At 40.4% G+C, this 23029-nt stretch overlaps 1 protein-coding gene across 1 annotated transcript in view; it reads left to right on the top strand.

Annotated features, from left to right (window-relative positions):
• The window catches only part of TTC39B (tetratricopeptide repeat domain 39B), a 129978-nt gene that overhangs the window by 90414 nt on the left and 16535 nt on the right, over positions 1-23029 (top strand). Inside the window, 9 exon segments of the mRNA XM_019415453.2 lie at positions 1730-1835; positions 3219-3284; positions 4824-4932; positions 5577-5644; positions 5735-5794; positions 7232-7393; positions 8263-8354; positions 12863-12989; positions 16967-17075. Coding sequence (XP_019270998.2) covers positions 1730-1835; positions 3219-3284; positions 4824-4932; positions 5577-5644; positions 5735-5794; positions 7232-7393; positions 8263-8354; positions 12863-12989; positions 16967-17075 — 899 coding nt within the window.

The following is a 23029-nucleotide window of genomic DNA, read 5'->3' as shown; positions in this document are numbered from 1 at the left end:
TTTACTGCTGGTGTGTCTGTATCAGGATGCAACCCACGACTGTCTACTGCATACTGTGTTTATGTCCATTACGTCTCTTTTATTCTGGAACAGTCTTTCTATTCATGATGGTTGTTGAAAAGCCCAAGCCACTTGTCCTGCAGAATGTCCCATGGATTTGTTTGATGGCTTTTTCGAGTTTCCATTCAGGTTGTTCTTTGTCTTAGTCAGCTCAGGCTGCCAGAACAAAATGCCACAGACTGGGTGGCTTAAACAATAGAATTTTATTTTCTTGAAGTTCTGGAGGTTGGAAGTCCAAGATCAGGGTGCCAGCATGATCTGATTCTGGAGAGAGCTCTCTTTCTGGCTTGCAGGCCAGACAGCCAGGCCATCTTCTCTCTTGGCCCTCACATGGCCAAGAGAGATATAACCTCTCTCTTCTTTTTCTTCTATGACCACCAGTCTTACCAGACTAGGACCCCATCCTTTAATTAAGGATTTTTAGACCTCCTAAAAATTCCTGTCTTCAAATATCCTCACACTGGGGCATAGAGCTTCAACATAGGAATTTGGAGGTGAGGTGGGGGGAGGGGTACATAACTAATTCACTCCACAGCCTTCTAGTTCCTTTTATTTCCTGTAAACTGGAAATGAGATCTGTAGGCTTACTGGATTCCAGTTAAATAAATTTGGCTAGAATATATCATAAATGAAGGAAGTTGTATGCTTCATAGTTACATCACACAAGGTGATACATAATATCTGGTTATTTCTTACTACCTTTTAAAAATTTATTTGTCAATTTGGTAAGCAATTCCTGTTCATTACCAACTTTTACATCTTTATCATTGTTTCATTTAAAAAAAAATTTTTTTTTAATGTTTATTTATTTTTTTTGAGACAGAGAGAGACAGAGCATGAACAGGGGAGGGTCAGAGAGAGGGGGAGACACAGAATCGGAAGCAGGCTCCAGGCTCTGAGCTGTCAGCACAGAGCCCGATGCGGGGCTCGAACTCACGGACTGTGAGATCATGACCCGAGCCGAAGTCGGACGCTTAACCGACTGAGCCACCCAGGCGCCCCTATCATTGTTTTAATTTGCACTTCTCGGATTAAGTATTTGCCTTTTGAACATGTGAAAGGGAGGGGGGAAGTGCATAGAAAAGAAATTAATATGAGAAACCTAAAAGATTTGCTTGGACGGAATAGGAAAAAAAGACAGATGTGCAATTTTGATGGAACTTGCTGTCCTTCCTCAGTCTTCCTACTGGCAAGCTCTAGAATTTATTTGGTCTGAGATCATGGTGATCACACTGAAATTCACATCTTTTTGGCGGTAGCATCTCAGTCCTTCGGTGGAAAGTAGGGTTGCTGAAGTGCGCACAGCAGCCGAGGGATGGAGCACATCTAGGAAGGCTTCCGTGCAATATTGCTGGAGAGCTGTGAGGTCACAGCCCTGTGGTCCTGTGGCTCTGGAGTCATGCTCGCTCACATTCCATCTCTGTCTTGCTTTCAGCCCAGAAAGATGGGTCCTGATAAACAGTGTAGAAATGGGTGTGTCCGTTTTTCCTTAATGACTATTCCCCAAGTGGCCTTCAGGTTAAACTCAGCACAGCTGCCTCCATTTAAAAGTTGTCTAGTATTTCGGTTAATGACAATTACTTTATCGTGCATAAGTGGGAAAGCTGACTTAACGTGAATTTGCAGAGTCCTAGTAAACTTACGCAATAACATTTTTTCTTCAATCTAGAGAATGTCTTTCTATCCTGCATGTAATTCAGAAGAACAAAGTTGAGCAGCAGTTCTTCTATGAGTTTGAAGGGGGTGTCAAGCTTGGAATAGGTGCCTTTAATTTGGTAAGTAAATAATTATAAAGCCACCAGAAGCCTTTGTAAAAGAACCTAAGATGTTCAGCACCTTCTCTCCTGCGCGTGAACCTCTACCTGGGTTTGGTTGACAAGTAGCTAGAGTGCGATCCATTTTTCTGTGTTGTGACCCAGTGGCGACTTTGGCCAGTATGTGTGGTAATGTTCTGCACATGCTCAGAGTCGTTTTGGATTGTACAATAGGGGAAGCGTGCAGCACTTGAATGGGTTAGTAACAGTTTTGGTAAGAAGGAGCTTGGAATCTCGTTCCATTTTCACATCAGAAATACTGTTACTTTAGCAATGGTGGCTCTGGAATTGGAAATAGGTGAGGCAGCAGTGATATACCTTGAGGAGCGATTATGATGCTGTGAGGGAGACAAAGAGTTTGAGTAGATATTGTCAAATTGTAATATATTATTTAGGGATTTTGATATTTGTCAAGGTTTGATTAGAATTGATGAGAAAGTCAAGGGGTAAAGGAAATAGTACACGTGAGTATGTATGTCACCATGGCCTCTTTGTTCATGAGCCCATTGGTCGATGATGGGGGTGCCTGGAGAAAGAGGCTGACTGGTCTCTGTAGAACAGGTCATCTTATTCATCTGGTTATGAAAATCCTCCTCTGCTCAGGTCAGGCTTTGGTGAACATTTACATGGGACACAAACATCTTCCCTTTTTTTTTTTTGCTCATTCAGAGAGGACTGTACTCCTCCCTAGACCTTTTTGTCATTAATTTCCCAGTGATACTGCTTCCAAATCCTTGAACGTCCAGCTAACTCTTTGGCTTCAGCCTGTGAGTCTGTACAGAATTGCGCATGTGGCCATCTCTCCTTCCAAGCAAAGGGAACTAACAGGTGCACCGCTCGAAGTCCTGCACTGGCTGGCTTGTGCCTCCCCACTGCTCCTCAGGGTGGTTCTAGAAAGGGACCGCAGGACCGTGCTATTCACTTTTGGGTGATGCGCACATGTTATATGGAGTTCAGCAAACTTGCTTTCTGGGAAAGGAGGTTAAGAGAAACCTTATTTGGAAGTGGGCCCTGAGGGAGTGCCTTCTCACCGCTTCATCATTCGACATAAAAAGAGCATGTATTCTTTAGAGCGTCTGGAAAAGGCCAGGGTTTTGTTTGTTCATTTTGTGTTGTTTTTAAATTTTTTAGGTTCATTTTCTTCGCTAAATGAAATTAATTCACAGGTAGTGATTACTGTATGTGCAATATGTGATGATTGAGATATGTACAGTGGTTTAAAGTTGGATCTAGTTTTTCATATAACTGAATTATTAAAACTTAAAGTTGTTTGGAGGTGAACATTTCTCTATAGTTAGATACACTAACAAATAAGTATGCTTGTATTTTTTTTTTTTCTTGCAGATGCTCTCCCTTTTACCAGCACGGATTATCAGACTACTAGAATTTATAGGATTTTCTGGAAACAGGGTACAAATTTAATTTTATCTTAATTTTGACAGGGAAGATGCAAACATTATTTGTTGGATATGAAGGAATGCAATACATCCTCATAACTAGCGTGACAATTATTGGCAATTTGTTTGCAGGATAGTAAAGAGCCACTGGGGTCTTGATCATACTTTTCAGAAGTCGAGATGGTTTTTCTATTGAAAGTTAAAATTTTTGATCTTTGTTACCTAAATTCTGGAATTCAAAGTTATGTTTTACTAAGGTTGCTGCTTGCTGGACTTTAGTAGTCTTGTGTGGTTAGAATATGCTTCTTTCACATTTCAGCAACCCTAGAGTGTTCTGTAAAACCAGGAAATTAGGCTAGATTTCCATGTCTCACATTTTATGATTCACACGGATCAAGTATAGTTGTAGTATTTTGGGTTTCTTTGTACTTTTACAAGTTTCATGACAAAACTAAGGAAATTTGTTTTCCATGAGTTTAATTCATTATGTTGTTGTTGTTGTTGTTGTTGTTGTTTCTTCTTCTTCTTCTTCTTCTTCTTCTTCTTCTTCTTCTTCTTCTTCTTTTTCTTTTTAAGTTTACTTAATTATTTTGAAAGACAAAGAAAGAGGGGAGGGACGGAGAAAGAGAGAATCCCAGGCAGGCTCCGCACTGCCAGCGTGAAGCCTGATGTGGGGCTTGAGCTCACGAACCCATGACCTGAGCTGAAACCAAGAGTTGGATGCTCAGCTGACTGAGCCACCCAGGCGCCCCTCCCTCGTTCATTATATTTCCATGTGCTTGCTTCGTAGTGTATGACATTTATTAAATGTAATACTCAATATGATATTACCAGGGTTGTCTTATTGCAAAAGCTGTCCCTGTTAGTAAAGAGGGCAGGTTTTGAGAACTATATGGGAACCAGTATAAGAAACTACTGGTTTTTTTCCCCCAAACAGGCCTTGTACTTTTTTGTTTCTGTGCTTCTGCTGGTCTCTATTTTGGATGTCCTCCCTAGCCACCATCCTTCCAAATAATGTTCTCTTGAGATCCTCTCCATCCGTTAGGTTTGAGAGAAATGTCAGCTGTTCTCAAACTTTCCCTTATTCTCTCCCAGTGAGGCTCAAGTATTCCTAACCCAGAATCATTTACTTACCCACCTTTTTTATGGCACTCACAATATGTTAATACAATTGTGTGTTCACGTAGCATTTTGATGGAAAGATCTTTGACGACAAAACTGTATTTGTTCATGCCAACCATAATGCCTTGCACTTAGATCCTCAATATGTTTTAATAAATCAATATTTTTATAGGAGAAATACAACATTTCTATGAAATGAGCACTGCCTTTATCCTCTCCCTAGAATCACATAGTAGAAAGAATTTGTGAGATTATCTTAACGCCAGTTTAAAATGTGAAGTTTACTTCTAGTTAGGCATTACCCCTTTCTAAGCTCTTAAAAAATAAAGCCTGCTTTCACGGAGTGGGGAGATAGGTGAACACTCGGTAGTGTCTGAATATGATTTTTCAGTCATGCACTGTCCTTCTGAAACGCTTTTACTTCCCACAGGAGTTGGGGCTCCTGCAGTTGCAGGAAGGCGCGTCAGGAAGAAGCATGCGGTCCCCACTGTGCTGCTTAACTATTCTAGCTTTCCACACTTATATCTCCCTGATACTTGGTAAGGACTGTGCCACATTTTATGTCATTGAAAGCTGATTACCTCTCGTCTGAGTAAGTAAAACATTGAGGTTGTACCCTTGGTCCAACCAGCATAATAGTTGATTATACTTCAGTTAAAAAAATTAGAAAAAATATCACTAAAAGCTAGTAGTTTATATCGGCTTACTTTTTTTCTCTTTTTCAGTAAAACTGGAAAATAGTGACATTTGTCATATAACATTTGGCAGAGGAGGTGGATGGAGGGTTTCTTTCACTGAATTTTTTTATCTGTTTTCCTTAAAAAGTTCTATAAAGTTTGCTTAAGGTGATCTATTTTAACATATTCGTATTAGATTTTTTTGCATAGAAGATTAAATGTTTGCCTAAGATAAGTTAATATTGCTATTAAAACCAGAAAGCCCAAATAGGACTCAAAGACAGCTCCTTCCATTCTTAAGAATTAGCCTGTGCCAGAGCTTTCTTAAAGTGAAGTCAGAGATGGGACTTGTCTTATTTTATTTCCCAAATGCAAAATTGCCAAATTAGCAGTTTTTATCTTTTCCACGAATAGGTGTTTGCTAGATCTTAATGAAATTTGGAGAATTACTTATAAGTATCTACCCTGTTTCGTGAAGACTGAGGCTTTTCCTGTTGAATTTCTAGGTACAGGAGAAGTGAATGTTCTGGAAGCAGAGAGTCTCCTTGCACCCTTCCTCCAGCAGTTTCCAAATGTATGCTTAGAATTTCAAGTGCATGTTTCAACCATGACCAGTCAAGCAGGGCTGACCACTGATTGGTCTGTCTTCTTCCTTTCTCCGCAGGGCTCCCTCATGTTGTTTTATCATGCCCGGATAGAGCTGCTGAAGGGAAATGTGGAAGAGGTAATTTATTTTGGGAGAATAACTTGGGGAGTTGTCTGTAAGGTGGAGTTGCATTAGACTCATTCTATATAAGTAGATTCAGCTGTATGCACTAGGCAGAAATAGAGAAAAAATATGTTATTTTTTATGCCCGATTTTAATTTGGTATATGCATCTACTGTATATAAATTACTCAATATAGTCTATACTTACACTTTAAGTACATGAGGCAGTTCAGGGTAGACTATGCGAAGTACAGGTGGGCACATTTAAGAGGTTTTCAAACAATGTCATCAGTTTCTGTATTACATATTGACTTTGGAAGCTAGCCCCTGCATAACATACAACTTCTCCTTCACTGTATGGTACATACTCCTCATCAAAGGAAAGTAGTTACTGACTCTCTTGAAGAAGAAGAGTGTGGAGCTTTTCATATAAATATACTCGCAAATAATTTTCTTCCACGCCAGTGAGGTCAAACATACGCATTTTTCTTTGATTTGTTTTTTTTTCTACTTACAATGCGTCTTGGATTTCTTTCCAGGTCAGTATATCTCAATCTTCTTCATTCTTTTTGATGGCTGGATTTTATTCCATGAGATGGAAATATGATACTTAGTAAAGCAGTCCACTACTAATAGACATTTGGCTACTATAAATAATGCTCTTGTAACCATCATCATGTGTATGTTTCCGTGCACAGGTGTATTTATATAAGATAGATTCTGATAATCAGGATTCCAAAGTCAAAGATGTTTGCATTTTAATAAATTTAGCCAAATTGCCCTTCTAACTTAAGGTTATTCCATTTAAACTCCTATAAAGATATGAAAAAACTTGTTTCTTGTGCACTTTGGCAACTCTGGACATTATCTGTTTTGCTTTTGCCCATGTCATGGCCAAAATATGATAGTTTAATTTTTAAATTTGTATTTTTCAGTTTACAATTTTTTTCATATGTATGCTTGTCACTTGTATATCTTTTTCTCTGATTTACCCATTCATATCTTTGTTTTCCCATTGAGTGGTCTTTTTCTTCAGGATTTTATAAAATTGTTGTATGCTAAGGGTTAATTCTTGGCCAGTTGTGGATATAGTGATATCTTCTCCCAGTCTGCCTTTAACTTTGTTTAAGGTATATTTTAACTTCTGGAAGTTCTGACTTTTATTTTCAGCTTTTTTGTAAAGGACTTCTGCATTTTATAGCTTACTTGGGAAGGAATGTCACTACTCCCACATTATAAAGTTCCACAGCCGCCTCAGGAAGCTAAATCAAGAAAGAGGCAGAACTTAATTGTATCATGGCATGTAGGGAAAGGAACATATATCATCACATTGAGTGGCTTAATGAGTTATGCTTTTGTTCTTTTTGTACAAAGTGATTTATGTATTTTTCCATTAGGTTATTACCTCCTTGTGTAATATCTGGATGATCAGCTTTATGCAATTGACTTATAGGCACAAGAGATACTTCGAAAATGCATTTCAGTTCAAGAAGAATGGAAACAGTTTCACCATCTCTGTTACTGGGAGCTGATGTGGATTTATGTGTTTCAACAAAACTGGATGGAGGCATATTACTATTCTGATCTGCTTTGCAAAGAAAGTAAATGGTCCAAGGTAAAGTGCTATGCTTTCATTGATGTTACCTGTTTGCTAATAAGTGTCCAGGATAATTTTTATTTAGGACTGTTTGTTCAGTAGTATGACATTAACATTATTTTCTCAACTTAGAGGTTTGTTGGAGGAAATAGGCATTAAGTACCTACTGTTTATGAGCACTATCCCTCGGCACTACATGCTCTAAAAGCCATCCAAACAGTGCTTTTCAACGAAGAAGCTTTACCTCTGAGGATGAAGTGCACTTACATTGAAAAGTTATTACATATCAATAACCTTTGATAATTTTTCTGTAAATTTTATGATGCCCTTATGACAAAGCTCTTCTTTTCTTCTTTTTTTAAATGTTCATTTATTTCTGAGAGAGAGAGAGAAAGAGACAGAGCGCAAGCAGGGGAGGGGCAGAGAGAGAGGGAGACACAGAATCCAAAGCAGGCTCCAGGCTCTGAGCTGTCAGCACAGAGCCCAATGCGGGGTTCGAACTCACAAACTGGGAGATCGTGACCTGAGCTGAAGTCGGATGTTTAACTGACTGAGCCGCTCAGGCACCCCAAAGCTTTTCATAATTAAAATTAATTCTGATCTATTTGTGGGAAGTTGGGAGAAACGAGGTGCATATTTCTTGTTCATTCTGTGATCTTTCTCGCCCATGAACATGACAGTTGTATAATAGGAAAATGGTCAAAATTAACTGAAAGGTGTTACTGTCAATAGGAACAGCAGTATAAGACTTCATTTCCTTTTATTTCTTTGATGGCTTTTTAAGTATTACATCTAGACAGTTTGCAGGTCGTTCCCGACTTGCAAGATAGAAATGTCACGTGCCTGGAGATGCCCTATAACCAGCTGCTTTTCTTCTTTTCCTGAAGGCAACATACGTATTCTTGAAAGCTGCAATTTTGAGTATGCTTCCAGAGGAGGATGTCGTAGCAACTAAAGAGGATATAGTAATCTTATTCAGGTAAGCAGGGCACCGTTGCTGTAACGGGGATCCCGAACGCCTCTTTCTTTTCCCCTAAGTGCCCTCCCATGCGTTACCTTCATGTTTTCTTTAATTTCTACTCATTCGATGCAGGGACCCTTAAAACCATATTCATAGAAGGTCTTTTGTGAGCTAATCTGTTTAACTTTGTTTAGCTAAGTATCCATAAATCATCTGTAATCTTACTTTTGAGCACCTTCTGTATGAAGGATACCGTGTGAGGTGCTGAATAAACAGGCGTGGCTCCTGTCCTTGGGTTATGATCTGCTAGTGGAACCAGACATCGATGAAATAGTCACGCAAATAACTACAAACTTACAATACCTGAGTAATTTTTTTCTTCCTACTCTTCTTGCCATCCCATCTTAGTAGCTCTGTAGACTCATCCTGTTTTATCCAGCTGTTACATGTTGATGTCTTAGAGCCTCACTCAACCTTAGGAAATCTCAGCCAGGCCAAGTTTACATCCCTAGTTCAGATTTCCTGACTGAGCTCCAGACCTGTATATCCAGTTTCCATTTGCCCCCTTCACTTGGACATGTGAAAGCATTTTCAACTCACCATGTTCTGTCTTCCTGAGCAAACCTGATGTTCTTTCCGCTCGGGGTGACTGAGACCACAGTTAGCAAGCCAGAAGCTGATAATAACTTGCATCGCCACCAGGACCCGCTATCCCCGGCCCATCCCCCAATGGGAGGAGAAGTGTATATAAGAGGGTAGAGGCGCGACGAGTGAGGTGGTGTCTGAAGGTGGAGGAGGAGCTGCTGGGGCAGCAGGGACTTGCAGTGATACAGTTTCAGACGAGGGGAACAGAAACCAGAGATGACCCTGCTACAGGAAGGAGCACTGCACATTAAAGAGCTAACCGCTGGGTGTTGTATGGAAACCAATGTGACAATAAATTTCATATTAAAAAAAATGAAGAGCCAAAAGGTGATATTTGATAGGACATTATGCTACATTTTATGTACACTTGACCCTCGAACAACATGAATTTGAACTGTGTGGGTCCACCTACACGCAGGTTTTTTCTTTTTTTCTTTCTTTTTTTTTTTTTAATAAATACAGTATAATACTGATACTGTATTTTCTCTTATGATTTGCTTAGATTTTCTTTAGCCTACTTTATTGTTAGAATATGGTATTAATACATACAACATAGAAAATATGAGTTAACCAATTGTTTGTTATCAATAAGGCTTCTGGTCAACAGAAGGCTATTAGTAGTTAAACTTTGGGGGAGTCAAAAAGTTAGGGATTTAAAAAAATTTTTTTATTGTTTATTCTTGAGAGAGAGAGAGCATGTGTGCGCAAGCAGGGGAGGGGCAGAGAGAGGGGGTGACACAGAATCCGAAGCAGGCTCCAGGCTCTGAGCTGTCAGCCCAGAGCCCGACATGGGGCTCGATCCCACAAACCATGAGATCATAAACTGAGTCGAAGTTGGACGCTTAACCAACTGAGCCACCCAGGAGCCCCAATTATATGTGGATTTTTGACTCTGTGGGGGTCGGTGCCTTTAACCACCCCCCATATTGTTCAAGGGTCAGCTGTATATAGGTCAAAAGAAAAGAAAGGTCAAGCGTGACTCAAAATACATCTCACAACACACAATATTCCATTTAAACACAAGACAGAGGGACAGGATCCTCGGTAACCCTAGCAGGGGCTGGTAACGTACTCGAGTAGAGGTGGAAGTCAGACTGGAGGTGGCTGAAGAGTGAATGGGACATAGGGAAATGTAGAGTTGAGTATAAATGCATCCCTGGATAATTCTGACTATGAAGGGGAGGGGAGAGAGAGCGTTGGTAGTTGGAGGGAGATATCATGACAGAGAATGTTTTAATGGGAGAGTTGTGAGCATTCTTAGAAACCACTGGGAAAGATCCAAGTGAAGAAGAGAAGTTACACATACAAGCAAGAAATGGGATAGTTGATATTTGTAAGTTTGCTGAAAAGGCAGGAGGAGTTCGAATCCAAAGCACTGATGGCATGGTTGGTTTTATTTAGGAGGAGGACCAGGTCCTCTACTGGATCAGAAGGGAGGAAGCCCAGGATAGGTGCAGAGGCAGGCAAGCCTACACAAGGCAGGCAAGCTTGTGTAATATGCAAGGAAGGGTTCTCCAACTCCTAACTTGTGTCTTTCTTTACAAAGGAGGAGTCAGGGTCATCTATTGAAAGAGGGAGGAGTGGGCTGGAGGTGCGAGGGGGATGGAGAGTGTTCGGAATCAATTGTTGCAGAGAGCGGGACAGTGAGGTGGTGAGAGAAACACTGTAGCAGGAATGGCAGGTAGCACAAGGGCCCATCTGAAGGCGGTGCTGATGAATTGACGTAGATACCCGTCAGCTCTCACTGCAGGTGCAGGGAAGAGGCACACTGAACATCATCCAGAGCTGGGTTTTTGCCAGGTGAGTGTAGCGACTAGGCAGAGGCCAAGGGAGTTTAGGTCTGAGGCCATTGAGTGCGGCCGTAAAGGACAGGGCGATCTAAGCAGGCATATGGAGGAACCGGGAGAGAGAGGGAGACTGCGGACAGGGAGAAAGTTGAAGGGCAAGTAGACTGAAAGTCTTACTAGAGCAGCCAAGTTAGAGTGAAGAGAAGGGTATTCAGAGTGGTGTGCTTGGGTTTGTGCTTTGAGTAGAAAAGTTGCAGGTGACGAAGTGGTGTAAGATACAGCTGCGGGGCCCGCTGGCTCTGGTAGAGGGGAGGAGATGAGCCCTGGAGATGAGAAAGTTAAGGAACAGAGAAGCCCTGCTACATCTTCAGACATAATTAACGACAAAACCTTTTACATGGAGTACTGCGTTCTGTGCCCACGTTATGAGAAATAGCATCTTAGCCGAACTGTCAGACTTGTCAGAGCAGATTTGAAGATACGACTAGGACCGCTTTTTTATCTTCTTTTTGAAAGCTCTCTTTGAACATAGGACCATGTATGCTAATTGTAGAATCAACCTCAGTGGAAGGCGTGGTATGAAAACCGCCATCTCTTACTGGTACAATGCGTGTCCTTGTTTCCCACAAACAACAAAAGGAATGGAATGGAATATTAAGATACAATGAAGTCTTTTAAGTCTCTCTTATTTCTTCCACCTCAGAGTGAATTTTCTTCATATCAAAGTAATTTCTGTGCTACATGTAATCAGTCTCATTTTCAGGAGAAAGCTCGAGGTCTGCTGTATGACAGCATCTAATTTGTCAGGACAGTGAGAGGAGAGTTGCCCAAATGAGCGTTTTCTTCATACAGCCTGTGCAGTGTTCAAACCTTGCGGTCTCCTGTGCCGTACACGCTCCTGTCCTCCGCCCTTGGCCCCCGCCTCACATTTCCACCGCTTCTTCCACTGATGTGACCGAACATCAATCCAATCATGAGCATTCTGCCTTAAAATTCCTATCCCCAAATTGTGCCCAGAAATAACCGAACACAATCTTGTCCTCTTATTGTAGTGTTTTGTCTCTTGTTTCATCTTTTCTTTCAGTGATGTAATTGGATATTTCGCTGAGCAGCAGCCTGTTGGATGCACTTATAAATTTGTGTGTAAGAAAGTGCTCTGGGAACATGGGGTCTCTCCATCCTATGCTCATTTTTATGGGCTTGAGAATTTCGCAATTGGGATTCCTTAGACTTTTAAGAGGAAGTTTGTAAACGTGGCGCACGACCTTAGCTGATTATTTTCAAAATAACCAGTGTTTGGTAAACTTTTGCTCAGGGTACATTAGTCGATGGCCGTGTTTGAGGCATATTATCTTACAGATCTGTGCCATAGCAAATAGGTAGGAATAGGTAAGAATAGATAGGAATAGGAAATGTACCGTGCACACTTTTCCTTTCCCTGGGCATCCACAGTGTAAGTAAATACTTGGGACTCTTTCCTGCTTACTTATGAAGATTGCCAATTTTATATCTAGATTTCTTTGATTGTGTTTGATAGATTAAGACATGAGCTAAGTTAACTAGAGGGAAGTGTGTGTCAATCAGTGGTTCTCACATTTTTTTTTAACTTCATTTATTTATTTTGAGAGGGAGCGAGAGCACGCAAGAGCTCATATGCATATGAGTGAGTGGGGGAGGGGCAGGGAGAGAGGGAGAGAGAGAATCCCAAGCTGGCTCTGCCCTGTCAGCATGGAGTCCAAGGTGGGGGGCGGGGGGGGGGGGGTAGCTCAGTCTCACGACCATGAGCTCATGACCTAAGCCCGAACCAAGAGATGGACGCTCAACTGACCGCGCCACCAAGGGGCCCCCAGTGGTTCTCGTGTTTGAGCACACATCCAAATCACCCGGAGGACTCACCGGCCTCTGGATTGCTGGGTGCAGCTCTGGGGTCATCGATCTTAGGTCTGTGGTGGAGTCTGAAAATTTGCATCTGGAACAAATTTCCAGATACTGCCGATGCTGCCGTTCTGGGGAGCACAGCGTGGAAACTGCGGGTGTCAGTAACGTATGTGTTCTAATGACCTGTTGCTGGGGTTGGGGTTGGGCTCTTTGCAGACAGGTGGAGAGCCTGAAGCAGAGAATTGCGGGGAAATCCATCCCCACTGAGAAGTTTGCTGTGAGGAAGTCTCGACGTTACTCCTCTTCATTGCCTGCACCTGTGAAGCTCGTCTTGCCCGCCCTGGTATCTGCCTTTATTTTATTTCCTGTTTGTGTTTTAGAAATAAATTGTCTGTCGTAGCAGCAGGGAGCATACCTAACTTTTGCTGTGAAGTTTAACTCAATTAAAAGCCACTGTAAGGGTGTTTCTAAGGCGAAGATTTATAAATTATTAAAAATGGAATAATCATAAAAATTATAGCTAATGTTTTTTGACCAGTTGGTATGTTCTAGGCATTATAGTATTTTAAAAATATATCACTTTAGGGGCATCTGGGTGGCTCAGTTTGTAAAGCATCCGACTTCGGCTCAGGTCATGAGTTTGAGCCCTGCGTCGGGCTCTGTGCTGACAGCTCAGAGTTTGGAACCTGCTTCGGATTCTGTGTCTCCCTCTCTTTCTGCCCCTCCCCTGCCTGCACTCTTTCTCTGTCGCTCAAAAATAAACATTAAAATAATTAAAAAAATATATATCATTTAATATTTTTTGAAAGCCTATTTTAAAAAATGTATCCTTTAATTCTTATAGTAACCATAAGGGTACTTTCTCTTTATAGCCCCATTTTATAGATAAGAAAATTGAGGCAGAGACGTGAGTCAGCTTAATTGAAGTTGAGTTGAATTCTAATGCAAGCCACGTATATGCTTCTGCCTTTTCTAGCAGCCACATTAAAAATTAAAAGGTAAAAATTTAAAAATTAAAATAATTTTAAGAATATATTTTGTTTAACCCAGTATATATAAAATGTTGCTGTTTGAGCACGTAACCAATAAAAACTTAATGAGATATTTCGTATTCTTTTCTGTTCTAATTATTTGAAATCTAGTGTGTATTTTACTCTTAAGGCACATGTCAGGTTGGAATAGCCACACTTCTGTGCTCAAGTGCCCTAACTGGTTGGAGGCTGTTGTATTCAGCAGTGAAGTTTTGGAGCTCACATTCTTTTTTTTTTTTTTTTGCTGGGTCTTTGCTTTATTTTAATTCATCAGACAACTGAAGTTAAACAGATCTTGTTTTGTACCATCTTTTGTATGACATATACTCCCTTTTGTATTTTTTTTTTCAATATATGAAGTTTATTGTCAAATTGGTTTCCATACAACACCCAGTGCTCATCCCAAAAGGTGCCCTCCTCAATACCCATCACCCACCCTCCCCTCCCTCCCACCCCCCATCAACCCTCAGTTTGTTCTCAGTTTTTAGGAGTCTCTTATGCTTTGGCTCTCTCCCACTCTAACCTCTTTTTTTTTTCCCCTTCCCCTCCCCCATGGACTTCTGTTAAGTTTCTCAGGATCCACATAAGAGTGAAAACATATGGTATCTGTCTTTCTCTGTAGGCTTATTTCACTTAGCATCACACTCTCCAGTTCCGTCCACGTTGCTACAAAGGGCCATATTTCATTCTTTCTCATTGCCACGTAGTACTCCACTGTGTATATAAACCACAATTTCTTTATCCATTCATCAGTTGATGGACATTTAAGCACTTTCCATAATTTGGCTATTGTTGAGAGTGCTGCTATAAACATTGGGGTACAAGTTGGAGCTCACATTGTTAATTGTTACGCTGTTGAGGCTAGGCTTCATGAAAGCATAATTTCAACTTAAATTTTCTTAATGGAGATTTCTTTAAAAAGTCCTGAATATTTCAAATTATTCTGGCTCTTTGGGGCTTTGGTTTTACGTAGGTGTCACATACCATAGAAAAGCCGTTACGTGCAAGCTGACATCTGTAGTCCTCCTTTGGGGTTTCCTGACTTACTTTGTGTGTGTGTGTGTGTGTGTGTGCATGGTCATATAATTCTCTGGAAATATTTCTAGAAATGGAATTCCTGGTTGAAGGGTGTATGCATTTACTATTTAACATTGCCACATTGCCCTCCAGAAAGGCTGTACTGGTTTAAATTTCTACCAACAGTGTTTTGCTCTTTTAATTTGCATTTGCCTGTTGGTGTGGTTGAGCATCTTTTCATGTGCTGATTCATTTTTATTTCTTCTTTTGTGACTTGTTCATATACTAATGTAAGTTTTCATTAGTTTTTTTGTCATCGACTCATAGGAGCTCTTTCTATAGTCTGTGAAAAAGAGCACTGCAGCCCCCAGCAGGTGTCAGAGAGGAGCTAGCCTGTACCTAGTTCCCAGGTCCACGTATTCTCCGCTTAAGATATCTCTGAGATCACCACTGTCAGACCAGGTTATTCTGTGCCTGTGATGGAGTGAGACAAAAATACCACTTTACAATCCTATCTGAGCATAGATAAAAACAGGAACACCATGCAAATCACAAAAATGACCAAACATCCCCCTTTCCAGCTAACACGGGAGCCTGCTGCTGATTGACCATATACAGCTTTTAGATCTGTTCCTGATTGATTTCTATCAAGTGATTTGCATTGGGAATTTTTTTCTTTGTGTCATAGAACTTTTGCAAGAACTTTCTAAAGCATAATAGTCCTTTCTGTGCCCTACAGCCTAGATGCTGGTGTGTACATAACTATAGCCTGCTTTGATCATTAAGGGTTTTAAGGAAGGGTAACTCACTGCACTTCTTTCTGCAGGTTTAAGGGGGTAGAATTGGTTTGAATTTGTGGTAACTAGGAATCTCACCGAATTGCCATTTTTCATAAAATCTCAAATATGAGCTTGCCTTCTTCCTCCTCCTCCTCCTCCTCCTCCTCCTCCTCCTCCTCCTCCTCCTCCTCCTCCTCCTCCTCTTCTTCTTCTTCTTCTTCTTCTTCTTCTTCTTCTTCTTCTTCTTTTAAGTTTATTTATTTTGAGAGAGTGTGTGAGCAGGGGACAGACACACACACACACACACACACAGAGAGAGAGAGAGAGAGAGAGAGAGAGAGAATCTCAAGCAGGCTCTGCGCCCTCAGCTCAGAGCCTGACATGGTACTCAAACTCACAAACCATGAGATCATGGCCTGAGCCGAAACCAAAAGTCGGATGCTTAATGGACTGAGCCACCCAGGTGCCCCTTTCTGATAAAAGAGCCTATTGATAAAAACAAAATTAAAAAAATCATCACATAACTATTCCGTTAAGTATTAAGTTGAGGTCTTAACATTGTTAGCAACAAGAAACTGTTAGAAAAAAAAAAAATAGAGTGTTATGATCTTAGTTTTCAGTGCCATAGAGTAGAGATAACTTTGTTGTCACTCAAATGTGTTTTCCTCATTTCCACTACTTCCCTGTGAGAAGCTGTTCAAACAATATCTTTATCATATTTTAAAATTCATTTATCTCTAAAAAGATACTAATTATCTTGCTTATTTCAGACCCTTAAAAATATGAACTGTACTACCAGGAAAGTTAGAAAAATATTTTCAAGCAAAAGCATATTTGCTTTTGGTCCAAAAACATTCTCATCTGTTAGCCTATGAAACGTAATTTGCAATAAGAAATCATTAGTTTACATTTTCGGTGCTGTCATTCAGCCATATGGCCTTTAAATGAATGCATTTTCTGCATATTGGATTGCATTGCTGGACTGTCACATGTTTTTAATGATATAAAAGAGCCATTAAAATATTTTCTGTGTTCATTCCCAGTGAAGTCCTTGGAAACATTTTATGTAAACAATTGGCAGATATTTTAAAATGTTTCCCTTTACTTAAATATAACAACAAAAATTTATAGCAAATAACAATTGTTTATAGTATCAGTTAAAAGTATTCTATTTATTTCTGTATTTGTAACCTATTATCTGCCAAAAGAACTGAATACCAGGAGATGCTTAAATGAATGAGTACATTTCTTCAGTAAAAACCTAATATACTATATATATTGAATTACTTCACGGTATAAAAGGGAAAAAGGCATATCATAAAACAAGAAAAGGGGAAATTATATGCACTATACTCCATATGAGGAAAGCTAAGGAGAATGATCTCAGAATGTTGTCTTGAGATCTCTAGCAACCAAGGAAGTAGTTTCTTTGTTGTAAAGGACATTGAATAACCTCACATAATTGCGAATGGTTTTTCATTCTTCCTCATTAGGAAATGATGTATGTCTGGAATGGTTTTCCAATAGTGAGCAAGAGAAAAGATCTTTCTGAAAATCTGTTGGTAACTGTTGAAAAGGCTGAGGCTGCTTTACAAAATGAAAGTAAGTATGAAAAGCAAAGCCGGAAATCTTTTCTTTTCTTTTCTTTTCTTTTCTTTTCTTTTCTTTTCTTTTCTTTTCTTTTCTTTTCTTTTCTTTTCTTTTCTTTTCTTTTCTCTTCTTTCTTTCTTTCTTTCTTTCTTTCTTTCTTTCTTTCTTTCTTTCTAACCACTTTCCTGTCCTTTCCCTGTGCACATCTGCCCATGTTAATTTGTATGCATCACAAGGACATAGCACTTGGGCTGCAAGGGTCTGGGTGATTGCAGTCAGAAGAGGGGAAGAATGACACACATTGCAATGTGGACGAGCCTTGGGGGTACGGGGGCTAAAGGAAAGATGGACTAGTGGTTGCCTAGGGATGGGAGAACTGGTGTGTGTGTGTGTGTGTGTGTGTGTGTGTGTGTGTGAGAGAGAGAGAGAGATAGTTGAAGGGTATGGCATTTCTTTTTGGAGTGTTGAAAATGTTCGAAGATTGTGGTATTGCTTGCACAACTCTATAATACACTCAAAACCAGTGAACTGTGTGCTTCAAACAGGTGAATTGGACCGTATGTGAATTGTATCTGAATACGTCCGTACCTGAAAAAGATGAACAATTATTTTGAGCTTTAGAGCAGCACAAGGCACAAGTGTACTTCTGGTTTTAGTTTGTGACGTTCCATGCCTCCTTTTGCTCTGTGATGACTGTTATGTTTTTGCAGACACAGAGATTGTTTTCAAGTTGAACTTTTATCACAATTCAATTTTTCTAGTGATAGCTGTTGGTTGTACCGGAGGCCCCTCTCCAGTTTGCTGAAAGCTCCATTTCCTGGAAGCAGCTGGCATAGTAGAAGGGGAATCAGGCCATCTGGGTTTACAGTCCCAGCTCTGCGGCTGTGAGACTCTGGAAGGCATACCTCATCATTCTAGGCCTCTGGCTTCTTTTAAAATGGGATGATGATATTCCAAGATACCCAGATGATATCCAAAGTTTTCTTGTTCTGACATTGCCTGATTTGTTATCTTAAATAGAGGCTTTATCTTTTGATGAATGATTCTATTAAATGGCAGCCTTTGTAAGTGTTGCTCCCGAACCTCCTAATCGTTCAGGTATTATCCCAAGATAACGGTCTTATCCTTTGGAATGTTCTTTTTTTTTTTTTTTTTTTTTAAGTTTATTTATTTATTTTGAGAGAGAGAGTGGAAGCACGAGTGGGGGAAGGGCAGAGAAGGAGAGGGAGAGAGAGAGAATCCCAAGCAGGCTCTGCACTGTCAGCGCAGGGCCTGATAGGAGCTTGAACTCAAGAACCGTGAGATCATGACCTCAGTTGAAGTCGGCTGCTTAATGGACTGAGCCACCCAGGTGCCTCTCCTTCGGAGTGTTCTGACCACAGAAGTAACATGAAAACTTCCATGGTGATAAACATGGCAAAGGGCATAGAAGTTCAAGAAAAGTCAGAGAAAATTATAACAGTTAACTCCCATTTCATAACTGGAAAAAGATGGGCACTGATGGAGTGGTTAGCCCCATACTGAATATATTCTCCACATGGGGAATTAAATATTGAACATAGCTCCAGGGATGAGGACCTCATTTGGATCATTTTTGTATTTGGAGCAACAGAATGAGGTTGAAATGTTAAATGAGATTTTCTTCATGGTTAAAAAATTAAGCACATAATTTTGATTGATAGACGTAGGTGAAAAAAGTCACCCATACTTTTGCTACTATAACACAATTAATTTAGGATTTTAGTTTGTCCCATCCTAGCCTTAGTTTTATAGTTGGAACCGTAGTGTGCCTGGATGTGTACTAATTTACTTTTTTTTGCACTTAATATACCATAAACTTTTAAAAATTGAGGTATAATTGGCATATTACGTTGTGTGAATGTCAGATGTATCCCATAATGATTCAGTATTGTGGACTGTAATGCAACACTATAAGTCTAGTTAACATTTGTTACCATACACAGCTACAAAAAAATTTTTTTGTGTGTGTTGAGAACTTTTTTTTAATGTTTATTTATTTTTGAGAGAGACAGAGACAGAATGCGAGTGGCTTAGGGGCAGAGAGGGAGGGAGACACAGAAGCAGAAGCAGGCTCCAGGCTCCGAGCTGTCAGCACAGAGCCCGACGCAGGGCTCGAACTCACGAGCTGTGAGATCATGACCTGAGCCGAAGTCGGGCGCTCAACCTACTGAGCCACCCAGGCACCCCTGTGTTGAGAACTTTTAAGGTCTGTTCTCTTAGCAACTTTCAAATATGCAAGTATTATTAACTATAGTTACCATGTACATTATAGTCCCATGATTTATGTATTTTATAATGGGAAGTTAATACCTTTGACCCTCTTAACCCATTTCTCCCACCTCCCATGCCCCACCCCTGGCAACCGCCAATTTATGAGCTTGTTTTTATTTTGTTTGTTGTTTGTTTTATTTATTTAAGAAAAAAAAGTTAAAAAAAATTTTTTAATGTTTTATTTATTTTTGAGATAGAGACAGAGCATGAGTTGGGGAGAGGCAGAGAGAGAGGGAGACACAGAATCCGAAGCAGGCTCCAGGCTCCGAGCTGTCAGCACAGAGCCCGATGCGGGGCCCAAACTCACACACTGCGAGATCTTAACCTGAGCTGAAGTCGGACGCTCAACCGACTGAGCCACTCAGGTGCCCCAAGAAAAAAATTTTTTTAATGTTTATTTATTTTTGAGAGAGAGAGAGAGAGGCAGAGCTCGAGTAGGGGAGAGGCAGAAAGAGAGGGAGACAGAATCCAAAGCAGGCTCCAGGCTCCTAGCCTGTCAGCACAGAGCCTGATGCAGAGCTTGAACTCGTGAACCATGACATCGTGACCTGAGCCGAAGTCAGACACTTAACTGACTGAGCCACCCAGGGGCCCTTGTTTGTTTTAGAGTCCACATATAAGTGAGATGTATGGTATTTGTATTTCTCTGACTGACTTATCACACTATTTAGCAAAATGCCCTCAAGGTCAATCCGTGTTGTTGCAAAACGGCAAGATTGTATTTATTTATTGAGAGAATATTGAGATGAGAGAGAGAGTGCGCATGCCATGAGCATGCGCACAAGTGAGGGAGGGACAAAGGGAGAGAGAGAGAGGGAGGGATGAAGGGAGAGAGAGGGAGGGATGAAGGCAGAGAGAGAGAGAGAGAGAGAGAGAGAGAGAGAGAGAATGAATCCCAAGCAGGCTCCATTCCCAGCATGGAGCCTGACATGGGGCTCAATCTCATGAACTGTGAGATCATGATCTGAGCCGAAATCAAGAGTTGGAAGCTTAACCGACTGAGCCACCTGGTGCCCTGAGATTTTATTTTTTATGGCTAAATAATATTCCACTGTATGTGTCTACAACATTTTCTTTATCCATTCTTCCATCGATGGCTTCTATATTTTGGCTATTGTAAATAATGCTGCAATAAATATGAGGGTGCAAATACCTTTTCAAGTTAGTGTTTTCACTTTCTTTGGATAAATACCCAGAAGTGGAATGTTCAAAGATTGTGGTATGGGTTGCACAACTCTATAATATACTCAAAACCAGGGAACTGTGTGCTTCAAACGGGTGAATTGGACCGTATGTGAATTGTATCTGAATACGTCCGTACCTGAAAAAGATGAACAATCAGTCGAGCTTTAGAGCAGCGCAAGGTACAAGTATACTTCTGGTTTTAGTTTGTGACTTTCCATGCTTCCTTTTGCTCTGTGATGACTGTTATGTTTTTGCAGACACAGAAGATTGTTTTCTCTTAGACTTTTAAGTTGTTGTTAAATGGCTCTTAGAATAATTTCAAAAGCTTCATAGCCCTGCATGGAGCTAACATAGCATAATTTAATCAGCTCTTTGGTATTGTTGGGCATTTTGGCTGATTTTTCCATATTTAAATTAATTCTAGGAGTGCCTGGCTGGCTCAGTTGGTTAAGCCTCTGACTTCAGCTCAGGTCATGATTTCGCGGTTCATGAGTTTGAGCCCCTCATCGGGCTCTGTGCTGACAGCTCAGCCTGGAGCCTGCTTCGGATTCTGTGTCTCCCTCTCTCTCTGCCCCTCCCCTGTTCGCACTCTGCCTCTCTCTCTCTCTCTCTCTCTCTCTCAAAAATAAACATTAAAAAAAAATTTTTTTTTAATTAATTCTAACTTTAGATTGACATCATAAGGAGAAGAAACATAAGAGTGAAAGCTGAATCAGTGGCCTGATTTGGTAACAAGGTCAAGGTTTCAGGCAGGATAGTTGAAGAAGCCCATAGAATAAAAAGCAGTGATGTTCTGAGGTCACAGACAATACCCCATCCACTTACCACAAAGAGCTATTCTGCAAATATAAACTGGTAATCACGGGAGATGAGATAAATGGAATGATCTACTCCACTGTCCACACAAAGGTCATTTGCTGATGGAGGGTGAGTAATACCATTTCCCATATTAAAGGAAGAGTTTTTATAAAGAACCATGGTTCCTTTTCTCTTCTTTTTTCCTCCCCCTTACCGAAAAGTTTTAACACAAAAGCCCCTTATGAGCTGGAGGTTAGATAGAGTGGCTGAAATACTGAGGTATTTATCTTCATGGACTGATGATTCTTTGTGATTTCTGGGCCCCATGGAAACAAGTGGATGAAAAGACTCAAGAAACTGGGATCAAAAAGAGAAATCCAAAGTTTGTACTATTTAACAGAGAACCAAAGGAGCATATGTAGAAGTACAGACTTACAGACTCACTATGTGGACGTTTTAGACTTCCTCTGTGTGTTCTAGATGTTCCGTCACGAATATATTTTCTACTTAGTTTCTATATATAGAGTTGTATTAAACTTGTTTACTATTGTTTTCACAATTACATGTTTACATCCTTTTAATTTTGTTACTAAATTTTTTAATATTTATTTATTTTTTAGAGAGAGAGAGAGAGAGAGAGTGCAAGCAGGGGAGAGGCAGAGAGAGAGGCAGACACAGAATCTGAAGCAGGCTCCAGGCTCTGAGCTGTCAGCACAGAGCCCGATACAGGGCTCGAACTCGAGGACTGTGAGATCATGACCTGAGCCGAAGTTGGACACTTAACCAACTGAGCCACCCAGGCGCCCCTCCATGTGACCCATTTTTAACTGTACAGTTCAGTAACGTTAAGTATATTCACATAGTTGTGCAACCAGCCTCCAGAACTTCTCAATACCCATTAAAAATAACTCCGTTTCCCTCTCCCCATAGCCTGTGGCAACCACACTTCTACTTTTTGTTATGATGAATTTGACTACTCTAGGTTGCTTGTATGATGGAATCCTACATTATTTGTCCTTTTGGGACTGGCCTATTTCACTTAGCATAATAGGCCTCAGCATACATCCATGTTGTAGCATGTGTGAGAATTTCCCCTTTTCAAGGCTGCGTAATACTCCATTGACCGTACACATCACATTTTGTACGTTTGGATTGCTTCCACTTTTTGGATGTTACAAATAATACTTCTATGAGCATGGGTCTGCAAATATTTTTTTGAGATTGCTTTCAGTTTTTGTAGATATATGCCTAGAAGTAGAATTGCTGGATCATATGGCATTTCTATTTTAAATTTTTTGAGGAATTGCCACATTGTTTTCTCTAGTGGCTGCACCATTTTGTATTCCCCCCCAGCAGTCTGCAAGGTTCCAATTTCTTTATATCTTCCCAATACTTGTAATTTATGGGGTTTTTTTTGGTGGCTGTTTCCTTGTTTTTTTTCTTTTTTCTTTTCTTTTTTTTTTTTTTTTTTGGCAGTAGCCATACTAATGAGTGTGAGATGATCTTTACTCTTCAACGTGAAAGAATTCAAAAAGGAAAAATATTTCTTTTTTTATTAAAATGTTTTTTAAATGTTTATTTTATATTTGAGAGAGAGAGCACGAGCATGAGCAGTGGAGGGCAGAGAGAGAGGGAGACACAGAATCTAAAGCAGGCTTCAGGCTCCAAGCTGTCAGCACAGAGCCCGATGT

Source organism: Panthera pardus, unplaced genomic scaffold (assembly GCF_024362965.1).
Source record: "Panthera pardus isolate Hobbes unplaced genomic scaffold, ASM2436296v1 HiC_scaffold_20, whole genome shotgun sequence".
NCBI lineage: Eukaryota > Metazoa > Chordata > Mammalia > Carnivora > Felidae > Panthera > Panthera pardus.
The sequence above is the reverse complement of the archived record's forward strand: the minus strand, read 5'-3'. Positions and strand labels throughout refer to the sequence as shown.